Raw genomic sequence first — 16,117 nt, 5'->3', positions numbered from 1 at the left:
GAGTTCAAGTTTTGATATTATTTCATGAGATCTTTGGTGATTATTAAATCTTTTACAACAACTTTCAGTAATATATCGATTTAAAATCTATATTTTTGTTATAGCACATAATTAAATAATCAAGATCTCACGTTTATAATGGTAATTTATTGTTCGAAAATTTGAAGATCCTGATTGCATAAAATCAAGAAATAATCTTTGAAAATTAGAAGATAGTCTTTTAAATCCATATTACATAAAATTAGAAATAATCTTTGATTTTAGTAATTTCTATTTCTTATATTTCCTTTCTTTTATTTGTTCCTATTTTTGTATTTTGCATCTTCTATTTATTGATATAATTTCTAGAATAACAACAACAATTACTTCTCTCCCCACAATTTCTTTCTTCTCATTTTTCTACGTGGTATCAGAGCACTATTTTGATCTAAGGATTTTCCATGGGAAATCAACATCCATGGAAAATTGCCTTAACCGATACCATGAGTAGAGATTTGATGGTGTCGGGAGAAGAAACGGTTGTCAACTCGAATTTAAACCCACCGGTATCTTTCAATGGTTCGATGGAGGTATCCTCTAATTCACTCCAAGTTAATATTCAACATTTTAATGAGAAGAACTATATGGAATGGTCACAAACTGTGCACCTAATTTTCGAAGGGAAAGGTAAACATGAATTATAGGAGAAGTGACAAAATCCGCTGATAGAGACTCAAAATTTAAAGTCTAGAAATCTAAAAATTCGCTACTTATTGCATGATTAGTCAATTCCATAGAGCCCCCTATCGGAAAGTCATTTACGTTCCTACTTACAACCAAAGAGGTGTGGGAGGCAACTAGAGACACTTATTCAAATTTGGAGAACTCTTCACAAATTTTTAGCCTAAAATCAAGCCTATGGCATGCGAAGCAAGGGGTACGTGATGTGACTTCCGACTACATGAGTTGATGACGTTGTGGCAAAAATTAGATCTATGCTATGATAATATTTGGAAGTATGTTGATAATAGTATTCGTTTTATGAAACAACAAGAGAATGATCGGGTGTTTATTTTCTTGACAGGACTAAAAAAGGATCTAGATGAAGTAAGGGGGTCGAACGATCAATGAGGTATTTTCAAAAGTCTAGAGAGAAGTTGTTATGCTTAACAAATGTGACTCAATCTCTACTAACTTAAGTTTGGAAAGTTCTGCCCTCGTTACTAAAGGTTTCCAAGAGGAAGTGAAGAAAGATGACAAAAGTTTTAGAAGATCATGGTACGACCATTGTAAATGCCCGTGGCACACGTGGGAAACATGCCGGAAAATCCATGGGAAGCCCAAAAATTGGAAGAAAATAACTGATAGAGAAAATTGTGCACTTCATATTATCTCATATCAAGAGTGGCAGTCTCCAAGCTTACTTCCTTTCACCAAGGAACAAATACAAACTCCTTGAGTCTCAGAAAAACCCTTCTTGTTCAATAGCTCAAAAAGGTAATTAATTGCATGACAACAAACCTGCTTAGTGTCAATTCTAATCACATTTGGATCATTGACTCAGGTGCAACTGATCATATAGACAAGAATGTCAAACCTTTTCTCTTCATATAGACCTTATGTACGTAACCAAAAAATTAAGATTACAAATGACTCTTTCAACCATTGTAGGAAAAGGTTCTGTTGTAGTATCACCTATGCTCACTCTAAATGATGTTTTTCATTTTCCAAAATTGTCTTGTAATCTTTTATCTTTCAGTAAATTGGTACATGATCAAAATTGTCAAGCTAATTTATTTTCTTCTCGCTGTGTATCTAGGAGAGATGTCTTGCTTTAGTCAACAACCACTCATCATGGAAAAATCGTCTAAACACTCGAAACATTCTCCTATACTTAAACATCAATTGTCTCGCATGTAACCAATCTTTGACCCTCCTCTATAGAGTCACAACCTGTTTACAGAAAGTGCATGCTTATCCTCCAAATAGTCTTCTCTAACTCTAGTGGGGAGCCATCTCTGTGCTAACATCCAGAAAGTAACTGCATGACTCGACTGTATATAAGGTTCCTCCACTGTCCGCACTTAAGGCTTGTTAGGGTTGGGATGCCTAAAGAAGTCATACGCCTTGGCTATCCCTCCATCCTATGCAAACCAATCCGCCATCCGTTGTGCAACATCCATCAAAGACCTAGAAGCTGACCTTATAAAATATCGAATATAACGTAATCGCTTGATCAACAGAGAATCCAAGTGCACCGCCTCCCATGTCCATACATCAACACGCCTCAAGTAGGTATAATGTACCCACTTGATCCAAAGAACATCTCTTTCGATTGTATCTGCCATAGGACCTTGGCCAATAAGGCAAGATTCCAAGCTTTTAGATCTCAAAATCCCACTCCACCTTCATCTTTGGGCTTTACAGATGCTGTAAATACAATCAACGATCCCCTGAGGCAAAGGCAGTATAGATAACCAAAAACATTCCAATCCCTGCACCGAGGTGATGAGTTGTGCCTTGCCTACATAAAAAGTGTCTACTTCAGTCAGTCATTAATCCTTCAAGCTAAAGATTCAATAAGGGTGCTATAATCCAAAATCCTCAGTCGCTTTACCGCTAGAGGTATCCCAATGTATCAGAAAGGCTAGCACCCTCATGGAAGCCCATAATACAGAGAAGTCTCCTCCATGTCGTTTCATCCACACTAGTAAGATACAGAGGAGTTTCGATGTCATCCACACCATAGTAGAACATGGTTTAAAATTTTGACTCATATTAGGAGTTTTGGTTTATAACTGAAATGATACGATTTCAATACCATATCATACCATGCCCCGATATGATTTCTGTATTTTTTAAAATATAAAATATATTAATTAAAATTTAAAATTTTAACCTAAATATTTTAAAAAATACTTTTTTTTTTTTAAAAGAAAAAAATGCAGATCGCAGAGGGAACACGTGATTCACGACAGCCTTTGCGAGGTGCCACGGGATCGGGAGAGGGGGAGGCGTTAAGACCCGACGGAGGTCGCCACAATCTCGCGATGACCCACGGTGCCGAACGGCGAGCGGAAAGGCAAATTCTACCTATTTCGCTCAGTACGATATGAAATTTAAACCATGTAGCATAATGAAGCTTATGCTTTTGATATACAAACTAAAGAGCTTGCATACTCTTCAAAATGATAGAAAAGGAATTGAAACATTGCATCACCTGATTTTGCCTTAAAACATGGACGCATTAATCCATCATTTGTCACAATCTCATATAATGGATGTGACATTTGAAAAAATTCTGGCTTCCTTGCAGAAACTATAACCTGCGAAAGAACATTCATCCATCTGAAAGTGAAATGGTAATAAATAGATAACTTCAAGAAAAATATGCTTAATTATTTGAAGTAAATGATTTAGCTTAATGAAGTTGAAGATTAGATAACATTCCCTTACCATTTCAAAAAGATCACGCCAATCCATATCATTCGGAAGAAACCGATTGAAGGAATGTTGCATCATTTGTTTTGTATAATGGTAATCAGAGTTGGTAATTAATAGCAATTTCTTACCAGCCTGATAAAATCCAAAAATATAATCAGTAAAAGAAAATAAATGCAAATATATTATTTTCTAGAGGAAAGCGCAAAAAAACCTCCTTTTGATCCAAAAGAGCTAGAGGAAGTTCAGGATCAGGCTCTATAAATCGTTCCGGTTCTGCCATTATCTCACTCTGTGGAATGTTCATCAACAATTTGAATGTATTTGCTAGATAAATAATGAACAAAGACAATCAACAAGGAATACTATAATTACCTTGAGCTGGCCTTCAACATGAGCTCTGAAGAGGGCCTTGGAAACAGCCTGAAGTAATACAAAGTATTAGAATACCAAATAGCACTATTGATAATCTGAAATTTTCATGCCTTGTAGAGCCCCATATAGTCGAGAGGTCCATGTTCTGTTGGCACTGCCCCTTGGTCCAATCTGTCAACCATCTGCAAAGGAAACTATGGTCAGCTAAATTTTCTAATCCAGTAAACATCACCAGCAAATAGTCAAAATCTCAAATTAAAAACATACAGTAGGAGGAAATAAAACGGCATACTAGATGGTTAATCATTGTGAGTATAAAGAAAAGCATCCAGCAATTGATGTTGCATGGTATGAGGTTCAAAATTTCGAGTTGTGTCAAAGTTTTGGTTTTTAACAAGGAGCAATTCTGTTCCAGTACTATGCCGATGTTTCGATGCACGGTGCTAGTAATGGATTGGAGTTTAAGGAAATGAAGCACAATAAGGAATGTGTTGAGTATGATTTTAAATCTTGTACCATGCGGGCGAAATGGTCGAAACATATCATTCCATTAATTATTGAAACTCAATGCCACTTAGATAGATAATGTTTCCTTCTTTTACTCCATCTTCTTCCGCCTTCAATCTCTAATTGTCATGGCATCATTTTCCAATCAAAGACTGAAACTATGACACAACTCAACATTTTGAACCTTGGCGATTTACCAAAACAATATGTTTTGACCGTTTCGCTCAGGACGGTCACAAACAAAAACTATTTCAATGCTCAAGATGGAACCCAACCTGCATGTACATCACAGCTTCTGAAACAGAGAAAAGGGTGTTCAGGAACTCCCAACGGCTTTCCTTTCTAAGATCAACTAATTCTCTGCCGTAAATCTCACTATGGACAGAAGAAAATGATAAGCATGAAACTACCCTTATGGTCAAATCTAGAAAGTTAGGAAAACTATAAGTAAAAAAAGCAGCAGACCTCACATCTCTGGTTGAAAGCATTTTTGTGCCATGCATTGCCCTCTTCACATAGCCAAATCTATCAGCTTTAACCAAGTTTCCCCTTTCTTTGTCCATGACTAACCCTCTAATAACCTAATCATAGAAAAAAAATTGGAAGTGACGAAAGAAACTCAAACATTATATATGAAGACTGCATCTACACGCATTAGATTCATGTTATTGGAGATTCCAGTATATACACATAAACTATCACATTGTATACAATTCTAATAAATACCAATTTAGGGTCAAACTCAAGGCCATCAACTGGAAAACCCATGCTCTCTAGGTTGGCCATTCCATAATCATAAGCACGTCCTTCCCAAGCCTGCAGGGTAACTAGTTAATATTGTCATCAGTATATCAAACTTGCATAAATGATCAATATCTTGATTTCAGAAATGTCGGTTACACATCTTTGTTGTTCAAGTGAATATGAAAATTAACTGACTTGATCAAAACCTAAATGATATGTATGATATGCACCTAGAAAATCTAAGGCCTGCTACCCAAGCTTAATTCATCATGTATGATAGTCAGTCAGTATCTATTATACCAAAATTCCTAAATCATCCTAGCATTGCAAATGCCAACAAGGTCTAAACCATCATTTCACCTATTATGAACCAGCCCTATGGTAAACCAACAGCAAGTGTTTTCCTAAAAGAAAAAAAAAACTGTCAAAGCCCGTTTGTCTCCATTAAATGAAAGTTCTGTGGAGGGTAATAGTAAATTGCCTTTTCTTGAGAGAAATTTGCATTCCTGCAATCCAATCTCAAACAACCATTTTCTTTAAAAGAAGCAAGATGAAAATAAAATAAATCTCGGCTCAAATCACATAGTAAATTTTGTTGGACCATTAGACAAAGGGTGAATAGCCTTCATTCGTGTTCGTTCTAATTTCTACAAAAAATTTATTATGCAAAGTACTAAACAAGAACAACAAATGCAAACTAAAATTTCAAAATGCAAGTGTTTAACTTGGTTTGACAACTTAGTCCACGGGCAATCATCCTTTAGGTGGATCACCCCTCGAAGTCCCACTATATTATCTCCTTCTCAAATTCCTTCCAAAGGCAAAGAAAACTCTTACAAATCTCAGCTTACAAAGATGGCAACAAGAGAATACAATTTGTTAAACAAATAACAAAAAATAGTACACAATAAAGTTTTTCTTTCTCTTATTGTTGCTTCTTTTTTTTTTTTTGCTTTGGATTGTTTGAGATGGCTCAGGAATGCTATTGCATTCGCTCAAAAACCGTTGCTAAAATCATAAATAAAGTTCGTCTGATACACTCTGCTGATTTTTGGAATTTGTTAATTAACCGACTAGAACCATTTATCCATCGACTGATCCACTATAGTCAACTATTGTCGTGCAACTTTTGCACATCAACAGCTACTTCCTGGATTGATCTCCTTAATCAGTCAAGTCGATTGCCCCTTCGAGTGACTCACAAATAGAAATATTTGAAATATTCTATTTGTTGGCATTCCAGCTTGAGTAGACTATCCAGTCGACTCGACCATTAGTTGATTGAATAACTATATTAGTCGACTGATACATAGATTTTAGTCACTCTAAGGTTGAATTCTCATTATGCCAAGACACTGTATGTCTCTAGAACTTCCTTGTCTACTAAGACACTCTATGTTTCTAGTATAAATCGACCTCGGCTTACTAGGACTTCCAATACCTAGACACTTTATTTTTGGGGCATCATCCAAAAATATCTAGTTAACCTCGACCCAACAGCACCAGGAGATAAAAGGACCATGGTTTCAAATTTCATTCTCAGCCAATCAGCATGAGCATTATTTCATCCTCCTACCAACACATAAGAACTTTTGATACCCCCAGTATACAAGAAAAACAAAAGGTAGGAGGCGATTTGTGAGCATCTTCTGCCTTGTGAGCATCTGTGATGAGGTGACATGCTTCTTCAATGTCCACAAATAAGGCATGTAAGGGTTGTGACTGCTCCTCCTCTTTGACCTTTTCCTTCTTTTGCTACTACTTATGCTTGTGAATCACCTCCCACCTCCTCAATTCCTTGCAGTGCCTTCTTTCTTATTAGTCCACCAACACTATCGTGTCGGCACACTAGTACACTTTTGTTCCAACCAAAGACAAAATCCCTTATTCAGAATAAAATTCCAAACCTTGGAAGGGACTATCATAAACTTGTATCACAAAACCGGAGTTAAATTAAACATGTTTAGTGAAAGAATAAAGAAGCTAACAACGCCATCAAAGACCCCACCATCGATAAAAGGGCAACTCAGTGCACCAATGCAGGGTCTCAGAAAGAGTCTGACCACATTGTCTATTATACATTTATACTTAAAAAAATTATCGTAAAAATAAAATAAAATTTATCGCAAGATATGGCACATGCCAAAAACCTTTTTTTTATACAATGTAAGAATCATACAAAAATGCGTAGAAGGGAGGGTCTTTAAATAAGCGCAAACATGTAAGTGCCAGATCTTTCGATTAGTTTTGCAAATGCACAATAAAAAAAATGACGAATCAAGTAACACCGAACCTAGGGCAACCGGCTCGGCCCACGAAAGTTTTCCACTGGCTGCCAAGGTAAATCGGGAAGCACTCCCAGCTGGCAACCTAGAAGTCCAGCATCCCGTTGTTGTGCGCCCCATTTGGAAGAAAAATTCCTACAAATGCACTGTAGTGGAGATCGAATTATGAGTGTTTAGGTGACAACTTGGCGCTCTTCCACTACACCGTAGCCCTAGGGGCATTGCAAATGCTTAATAACACTATATATTTGTCAATGCATTGCAGAAATAAGATAAACAAATATAAATAGAATAAACAACATAACTCAAAGCCTTTAATGTGGTTGGAATCTCGATCCTACTCCATGTAACTACTTGGAAATCCCCTATAAAGAAGAATCTCCATACATAAATACCTTCCTCTTTCATTTACAAATAACAAAATAAATTTTAAAAAATAATAGTCAAGTGCACGAAGCTCCCACAAATGCGGAGTCCCGAGAAAGGTTGGACCACATTAGACCTATTGTATGTTAGCCTGAACTATATTACAACAGACTTTCTGCTACTCGAACCCGTAACCATAAGGTCACACGATAGCAACTTACCGTTGCAACAAAATAAATGACATATATGAAAATCAAAATATAAAAATAGAGAAAAACATTTAGTATGAAAAAAAAACCTTTAAACCCTTAATCTATTTATAGTTTGTCAAGAGCACTATGAGAATTGGTGTTTTCGAGGTCCCATTGATCCCCTATTTATAACCGCAAATAGACTGTCGACTCCAATCTAGATGATTTCAATCAACCCAATTTTGTCTCATTTGACATAGATCTCGAAAGCTTATCTACCAACAAGTTCTTTAATAACTCGACACTCTTTCAGTTAACTCAATTCTGCATTAGTCAACTCAGACTTTGTTGGTCAAATCAATCTAAATACACCTATGAGTCTATGACAGTTTTTCTAATGGCTTTTTGAGTCAATTTAACTAGATAAGTTTGTGACTTTATTGACAAACAACTTAGTCAATTGACTCCGACCTATTCCAGTTAACTCAGATATGTTACTAAGAACCTTATCCTCTAACGAATAGTTCTTAAGTTCAACCAAATGTTTTTCAGTCAACTAAATATTTTTCAGGATTCAAGCTGAAACATAATGTTTCTATTCACGAGTAGAATATCTACAATCGGCCACCGAGTCGATTCAACTGTTCAATCAATTGAAACAAATTTTCTGTTGACTTAATCTACTTAGAACTCTTACTTAACTTGAGATCAAGCTTTTTCGTTGACTTTAATCCAAAACATAAGTTTCTTGGTTGGGTACATGTCTAAGTAAAAAATTTTACAAAAAATGTAATATTATAGTCGCTCTTAATCTATCACAATCTCACATGCCAAGAGACCTCGCCTCTAGTTCTTCTTCAACTTGTTAATACTCCTGCCTCCAAGTCTTCTTCAACTTGTCATGAGGACTTTCCTTCTCCGAGTCTTCCTCAATGACACTTGTAATATTCCTGGTTAGCGTTCACCTTTCAAGCATCTTGCTAACACTTATTGGTCTTTCACATCTGCAAAGGACTTCTATCAACACTTGGTGGTCTTTTGCATTTACCATTTGAGAAGATCTATTGGACTTCTGCAAACACATTGATTTTCTCCATCTGCTAAGCACCTCTTGGACTTTTCCATCTTGTAACACTTGTTGGCCTTCTTCAACTGCTAGCCAAGACCTTTAGACTTTTTCATCTACCAAGTATCCATTAACATTGACCTACTGAAGTATGATTGCACTAACAATTAGTAGCATTAGGTAAGTGCTTATATATCAAAGGATAGGATAAATGACAAAATCACCTTCTGGAACCAAACATATTTCATCATCTAATAGGCACTTTAGTTAGCCTAGTATGTCCAGATCTTACGACAATGATACAAAGATAATACATTTAGTTTCATTAGTCGTATATTTATACAAACCAAAAGATATATTTATAGAAGACAAATTACACTAGCACTCAAGTATTTATTTAAAATCTATTTTCAAAATTTTAAATACCTAAATTTTTTAGGTATTAATAATTTGATAATATGAACAGATATTTCACACTAATGAGACAGTACAAAATGCTTTAATAAACAGCATAACTACAATTAATAATCAAGATAGGACATTGAAATGTCAATTATATATTTTAACTCAAAGCAACTTCCCTAATAACATCCCAATTGAGCTATTTTTTTTACCCCTGTGATCAAGGTCTAATGATAACACCACATAAGAAGGCAAACATGTCTACTTTAAGCAATTAGATTGAGTTCAGTAATAGTGCGGTGAGTTTAACAAGAAAGTGAAAAACAAACGCAAGTCACTTACCATAACATTATAGTGAATTAATGTATAGTCCATGTCATACCCAATTACGCCGATGGATCTAAGATTCAAAGTCCTAGTGCAGAAGATGCCACGTGGAGAATTTCTTAATGAAAAAGGATCCTGCATTCAGCATGCTGTAAGTTAAACAAGACACTTTCACTATTCTGTCAAATATCAGACTGTTACCATTAAATACCTAATAAAGTACAATATCTGGAGAGGTTCGGCTGCTGTTTTTCATGCTGGAAATCTGTTTTTTGTGTGTTTGTTTCCTAGTTGCCTATATGCTGATTTAAGTTTTCAGAATTTTAACCCTTAAAGATAGTACTTTTTATTTATGACTAAGCACAATTAATTCATTTAACATATCATGTAGGAATGATTTTTATTTTTTATTTTTATGCATGAAAAGCAAACTATTTTGTTTTAGCAACAACTCGACGCATGAAAAGTAGACTGTTTTGTCTTAGCATGCAAAGCAAGTTATCTTTTTTTTTATGACTGTCAATGCATGAAAGGTAAGCTATTTTTCTTGTTGCTAAATGTGACAATGTGACAGGTAAAGGAGTCCGAATTAGAGGATACCGGAATTCTTTATCAAATCAGAGGTAAAAGGGGTTGTGGGATTCGGCTTAGAGGATACCAGAATCCTTACCAAAGCATTTGGAACCCGGCTTAAAGGATATCGGAAAACTCTACCAAACCTAGTACTATGGTAAGGATCTGGCTTAGAGGATATCGGAAACCTTATCAAAGCTTGTGGAACTCGGCTTAAGAGGATACTGAGGAACGCTACCAAACCTAGTACTAGGGAAAATGTTTGGCCAAACAAACAAAGGTTGAGGTAAAGGAGCCACTTTCAATGAACTATACTCATTTAAATATTCTGAAGTTTAATGTTGATGTGAAAGTAAATGTTTAATGTTAGTAAATTACAGTTTGAAGGCATATGGAATTAAATGGCGGCAGGAAATTCTAAATTTCATTTTAAATGTTCAAGCTATTTCCGTAAAGATATATTAAAAAGCATGTATATGTCTAGCTATTTCTTGTTATAAAATGTTGACCTTGCTAAGTCATTAGATTCGCTAGGTCTATATGGTGCAGCTAGTGAGGGGACAAAGGGTCTTGATGGATGAGCTAAAAAAACTTTAAAAATCATAAAGTGTTAGGATGTTTCATCTTAAACATTTTATGCCCCATAAACTATTTCATGTATTCTCCTTATAAATTGAAATACGATCATAAAAGGCTTATAATTTGCAATCAAGATATTGAAAAGCGAATCAATTTTACCTAAAAATACACCTTAAATAGATTCAAATTTAGAAATACTCAAAATCATATTTCTTCAACTGAAGAATCAAGTTTTACCTAAAAATACACCTTAAATCAAAGTTGAGTAGTGTCGATGTCTTGGAGCTATTTCTTTGAATTGTATCATCTCACATAGATCTCATTTCTTTCTTCTTAGAGATGGGAATATTCATTTTGATAGTGCCCCTTCTTATGGCACCCATTGCAAGTAGCATTTTCCTTTTAGGACCCTCTTTCAGTTTTTCTCTTTTTTGAAAAGTCTTTTCAAATCCATTTACTTATATATTTGATTTTTCTCATCATTCTCTTCACATAATAGACAATCTCATTTGCTTGATATTTGTTGCTATCAAATTCGAATAAAGAGGATGATGATGAGTTATCTTCTTGAATTGGCTTATTACTCTTCTTCTTCTCTTCCTTGGCAACAAATGCAATTCCCTTCTTTACTTTCTTGTTTATTCAAATTTGCTTCTTTATGAAGGTTCCATTTGGCAAAAAAAACCTCATCCAATTTGACTAATTTGAATTATTTTTGATACCTTAAAAGCATCAAGCATAAAGGTCCACAAAGGAGTCCAAGAGAATGCCTTAAATGTGTATCACAATAAATTATGGTTGTTAATCTTTTTAATTCTCTCTGATTATAAATAACTCATTGCAAATCTTTTTAATTATTTTATGTATTTGACTCATGAATTCTCCATCCCACATCTTGAAAAAAAGATTTGCACTAGTTTTACAAAAAGATCTCTCCTGGACATGGATTTAAATATCGTGTGATACCAGCCAACATAGGAGAAATTTTTCGTTCGGCCTACCAATCGATACACAAGAAGTTTTGACATCCCTATATGTGTGTAGACGAGTTCTTCGGCAGTCTCACCTTCATTGCGCGCCTTCTACCTTAGTTACAAGCTCACACAAGCCTTTCCAGTTAAGAGCTTTGACCAACTTTTCACCTTCATCACGAGCTATACCTAAATCTTTGGTCTTCATCACAAGTTCTTCCTCAAATATAATTCATACACATTTATCAAGAATCACACTACACACTGTTGTGCTCATTGTCCATTTTTGGCTTCCTGCTATGAATTAGCTATCAAGTTGGTTAGACTTCAAATATGATTTCCTTTTTATGGTTAAGGTATGTGGTTTAGTTATGTTTGTTTGCATTATACTACTTTAGATCACTAGCATAGAGAAAATTCTCCTTATTGATTGGCCAAGCTCAAGTGAGGGATGACAAACCGTCAACTAGAACATTTATTTAGTGTTGGCATCCAAACAAACATACATGACATATGCCAATGTAATGTAAATGTGAACCCTTAAGTTTCTTAAACTCATAAGTAGATAAAAGCATAATAATTACTAGGATAAAATTGAAGAATAGAATATACCACAATTCCTAGAGCATTTAGTGCAAATTCAGCTTCTTTAGCTTCTACCCTTGCAATCTCTTCAATAGAGCCGTCTAAGCTAGCTCGACCATCAAATCCTACAAAAAAACATTAAAAGGAGCAACTATTTCACTAAAACAAAAAAAAAAACAAATAGTTATAGTGTTTAGGTAACTTTTAGCACGCTGAAGATACAGTGAAATTTTTTTAAAAATCTAAACAAGATGCTAACAAAATAGATTAGATCAAATCAAAAGGAAGGCACGCAAGAATATTCCTTGTGTGCATGAAGCCACTCGAGAGTATAGGCTCTAACTCATCCATAAGATACAAGACCTCAATAATGTAGTGGTCGGATAGACTAATAATCACCTTGATCCTTCCAAAGGACCAACACTAGAACAAGAGGAACTTTGAGCGAAGCCCATCAATTGAATAGTGAGGAAGGGAAGAGTTGGTTGAACCTTAAGGAATGGAGGTGGTGACAATAAGAGGGAGAGAGAGTAATGAGGTTTCCTACAAAAACAAATTAATATCAATCTTAACTATAATTGTTTGCTTCCTTATCTATAGTCAAACCTTTTATAGAAATAGTTTTCTAGAAGGAGAATAATTTTTACAACATTTATTGAAATTCTATTACATACTATTATATTCTTGTGAATCTATTATTTTATCAAATTAATTTCATTCTATGAGATCATTCTATTATTTCTACAATTCTTATAGAAATATTCCTATAAAACTACTCTGATTCTTGTAGAAATATTCCTTTTATAATAAAGAAAATTGGCTTCTGAGATTTATATCTAATTGCAATCTATGTCTCTTAACCAAATTTCAAGTAGGTCCCTTTTAATCTTACTAAAGTAAATTAACCTTTAATTAGTTTCAATTAAGTCACTCTTAATATCATACTAAAGCAAATCAACTTTTAATTAGTTTCAACTTCATTCAATCTTTACATGTATCAACATCCGAGGATACACACTTTGTGTGTGTCAATTGTGACTCATTAGGCTCCTAAAATATTGATAGACGTTTAATCAATAAAATATTTTAATCTCACATGAAAATTTGGTAGACAAGTTAAGTTGTCTCTAGTAAGGTATAGTGACTACCCAATATTTTGAAAGGTTTTATTGGCCCGCAAAGCCTTTTACAGGAGTAGCTCGTGTAATTTAGTTCTTTTTATCATCTTATATGATAATGTGTCAGAGGACTTGAAATAGTGTCTATCTCATCAGTCATATATAACAATAATATTCAATTTCAGATTGATAACTCAATAGAAAGTGAACCTTTCACTATGCATAAATTCCTTGAATGATTGCCTATCTAATGGTCAATTAAACACCCCCCAATCATTCAAAACGATAAGTTGCATTGTTGACCGTGCACTTAACTTCATAAGGTTAGCAATATACTAACTGATAATGACAAATATATGTGCATTCCTATCAAGGGACTATCACACAAGTATGAAGGCGTATTTGTATCCAAATAAGATAATTATGATAATGCCAACTTCAAGAACCACTTTTGCATACGCATCATGAATACTCATAAATGTTAAAGTAAATACCAAATGAATTGTCAAAGTGAGTCAAATCACTTGTTAATCACACTATTTATAAGCATGAGATTATTACCTTCTATCCACTAATAGAAACATAGGATGTATTAGTCTTACTGTAATATCAATGTCTATATTGCTGCAATAGGAACAATTGCTAAGATAGAGGCAATTAATAACACTATCTCAATGTATTAGTGTCATCTCACATTTAAAGGATCAATCACTAATATTGACATTGTCTCAATACGGATAATTAGTGATATTATAACAATGTATTAGTATCATCTCGAAGGATCAATCAGTAATATCGATATTGCCATGATATAGATAATCAATAATCGTCTCTCTCTCCCTCTCAATGTATTAGTGTCATCTCACATCCTAAGGATCAATCACTAATGCCAGTCTTACAGAATTTTTATTATAATTATCAAATTATACAAGATAAGATAAATTGTAATAAAAGAGTAACTTTACTAAGTAGTACAATTATAATACATAGTAAAATTAACTATCTGATTGCCTTTCAGACACCATCACTAGCATTGTGCTCATAAGGCGTACTCTTCACTAATGATGTCTCCTAGTTAAAAACACAATTTCTCATGACTTCACAAAATGGGCATGCCTTCCTTTTCGACACTCTGTACCAATCATCAATTCATCTTGGACAATGTATGTCAAAACCTAATGTACATGTGTTTCGACATCTTATTATTTTTTATACAATCCAAGGTTGAAAAGGGATCTCGATGTCATTTTAAATTGCATTATTATAGAGCACACTCATTTGGGACAAAGTTGCATTTTTTTTCCTTCTCTTGAACAACATTTCTAACACCAACGCAATTGCCTTTAACAATAAGCAAGAAAAACACAAGAAAAAACAAAAAAAAACAAACTCCAAAGAAAGAATTGAGAAGCAAGAATTGACAGAAAACATTGATTCTCTTAGAGGATCAAAGTTCCTAAACCAAGAGTTAGCGGAGGAACTCACCAAAGGCTTCGAGATGCTCCCGGTTCACATTCAAATCCCCTTTCGTGCTCTCGCCCAGGTAATCCACATCTGATTTGGTAGAAGTGACGGAGAACACCTCCCCTTGCACGCAAGCCGCCTTGATCGCCTGGCGGCAAGGAGCACGGGAGCTCGCGACGCCAGGAGCGGGGAAAACGAAAGTGAGCACGGGCCTTTGAGTGCGCTGCTCGAAGTGGGAGGAAGGCGTCGGCGGCGGCGAGTGGGATGCGAAGAGGTTCATCCTCCCGAAGCTCTCCACCATCGTCGACATTGGGAGGGGGGAATTTGAGGGTTTGGAGCGGCGCAGCGTTATCTAGTAACGGAAAGCTCTGGGTTTGAGAGAGCGGCTCAAGAGCTCGAGTCAACAACGGTCAAAAAGTAGAATCTGCGTTGCGTCAGCAACGGTCCACCACGACCACGAGGAAGAACACGAAACAAATGGACCACGTGCTTTCAGCATTTGGTTAAAATTAATTAACATGTGCGAACTGATAAAATATTTTTCAATCTATAATTAAATTAATTAATTTTTTATAAAAATATTAAACTTTTTAATAAAAACTTAATCAGTTTAATAAAAAAATAAAAATATTAATGTTTTTTAAATTTTTTATTGTTTAATAAAAAAATAAGATTAATCAATTTAACTCAATTTTAAAATTTATAACTAAAACCACCTAACCGATTTAATTAAAATAATTAATAATTTTAAAAAATAAACTTCCAAATAGACCAAATCAAAATTTTGAATTAATTCAATTCAATATCTAGTTGAACTAAAATTTTACTCACTCCTATTCAAAAAAAAATACAAAAGGATGAAATAATTTTCTTAGTTTATTTGATATAAAATTATGAAAAAACAATATTTTTTTTGGATAATTTAACAATTTTTCATTATTTTAAATTAGATGAAATAAACTTATCTTCCTACCAACTTTGTGTCTTATGAATTCAATGTACCATGTGGCACCTAAATTGATTGAATTTGAATCCATAATGAAGAAAACAGTGCTATGTCCATGTTACAAGGGTGGTATATCCATATAACAAGGATTTGATTCCCACATTAGATATTTTCTATTGTTGGGTCGTCCATTAGGAT

The 16,117-nt window shown here is 34.6% G+C and overlaps 1 protein-coding gene across 1 annotated transcript; it reads right to left on the bottom strand.

Annotated features, from left to right (window-relative positions):
• Positions 1–3,089: 3,089 nt before the first annotated feature.
• LOC122024832 (cytosolic purine 5'-nucleotidase-like) lies at positions 3,090–15,356 on the bottom strand. The gene is made up of 11 exons (XM_042583551.1): positions 14,995–15,356; positions 12,419–12,516; positions 9,699–9,818; positions 5,029–5,118; positions 4,768–4,883; positions 4,578–4,677; positions 3,906–3,977; positions 3,796–3,843; positions 3,635–3,712; positions 3,436–3,555; positions 3,090–3,305 (listed from the first exon to the last, which is right to left on the bottom strand). Exons 1-11 carry the CDS (start codon positions 15,281–15,283, stop codon positions 3,123–3,125), a joined length of 1,314 nt encoding a protein of 437 aa, XP_042439485.1. The 5' UTR covers positions 15,284–15,356; the 3' UTR covers positions 3,090–3,122.
• Between the last annotated feature and the right edge of the window lie 761 nt (positions 15,357–16,117).

The sequence above is a fragment of the Zingiber officinale genome, chromosome 9B, assembly GCF_018446385.1.
Source record: "Zingiber officinale cultivar Zhangliang chromosome 9B, Zo_v1.1, whole genome shotgun sequence".
NCBI classification, from domain to species: domain Eukaryota; kingdom Viridiplantae; phylum Streptophyta; class Magnoliopsida; order Zingiberales; family Zingiberaceae; genus Zingiber; species Zingiber officinale.
The sequence above is the reverse complement of the archived record's forward strand: the minus strand, read 5'-3'. Positions and strand labels throughout refer to the sequence as shown.

Coding starts and splice junctions, on each gene's coding strand:
- LOC122024832 (XM_042583551.1), bottom strand. CDS start 15,283: ATGTCGACGATGGTGGAGAGCTTCGGGAGGATGAACCTCTTCGCATCC. Junction 3,978..4,577: donor AAGCTGTGATGTACATGCAG/GTTGGGTTCCAT, acceptor TTTCCTTTGCAG/ATGGTTGACAGATTGGACCA. Junction 3,844..3,905: donor ACTATATGGGGCTCTACAAG/GCATGAAAATTT, acceptor GTATTACTTCAG/GCTGTTTCCAAGGCCCTCTT.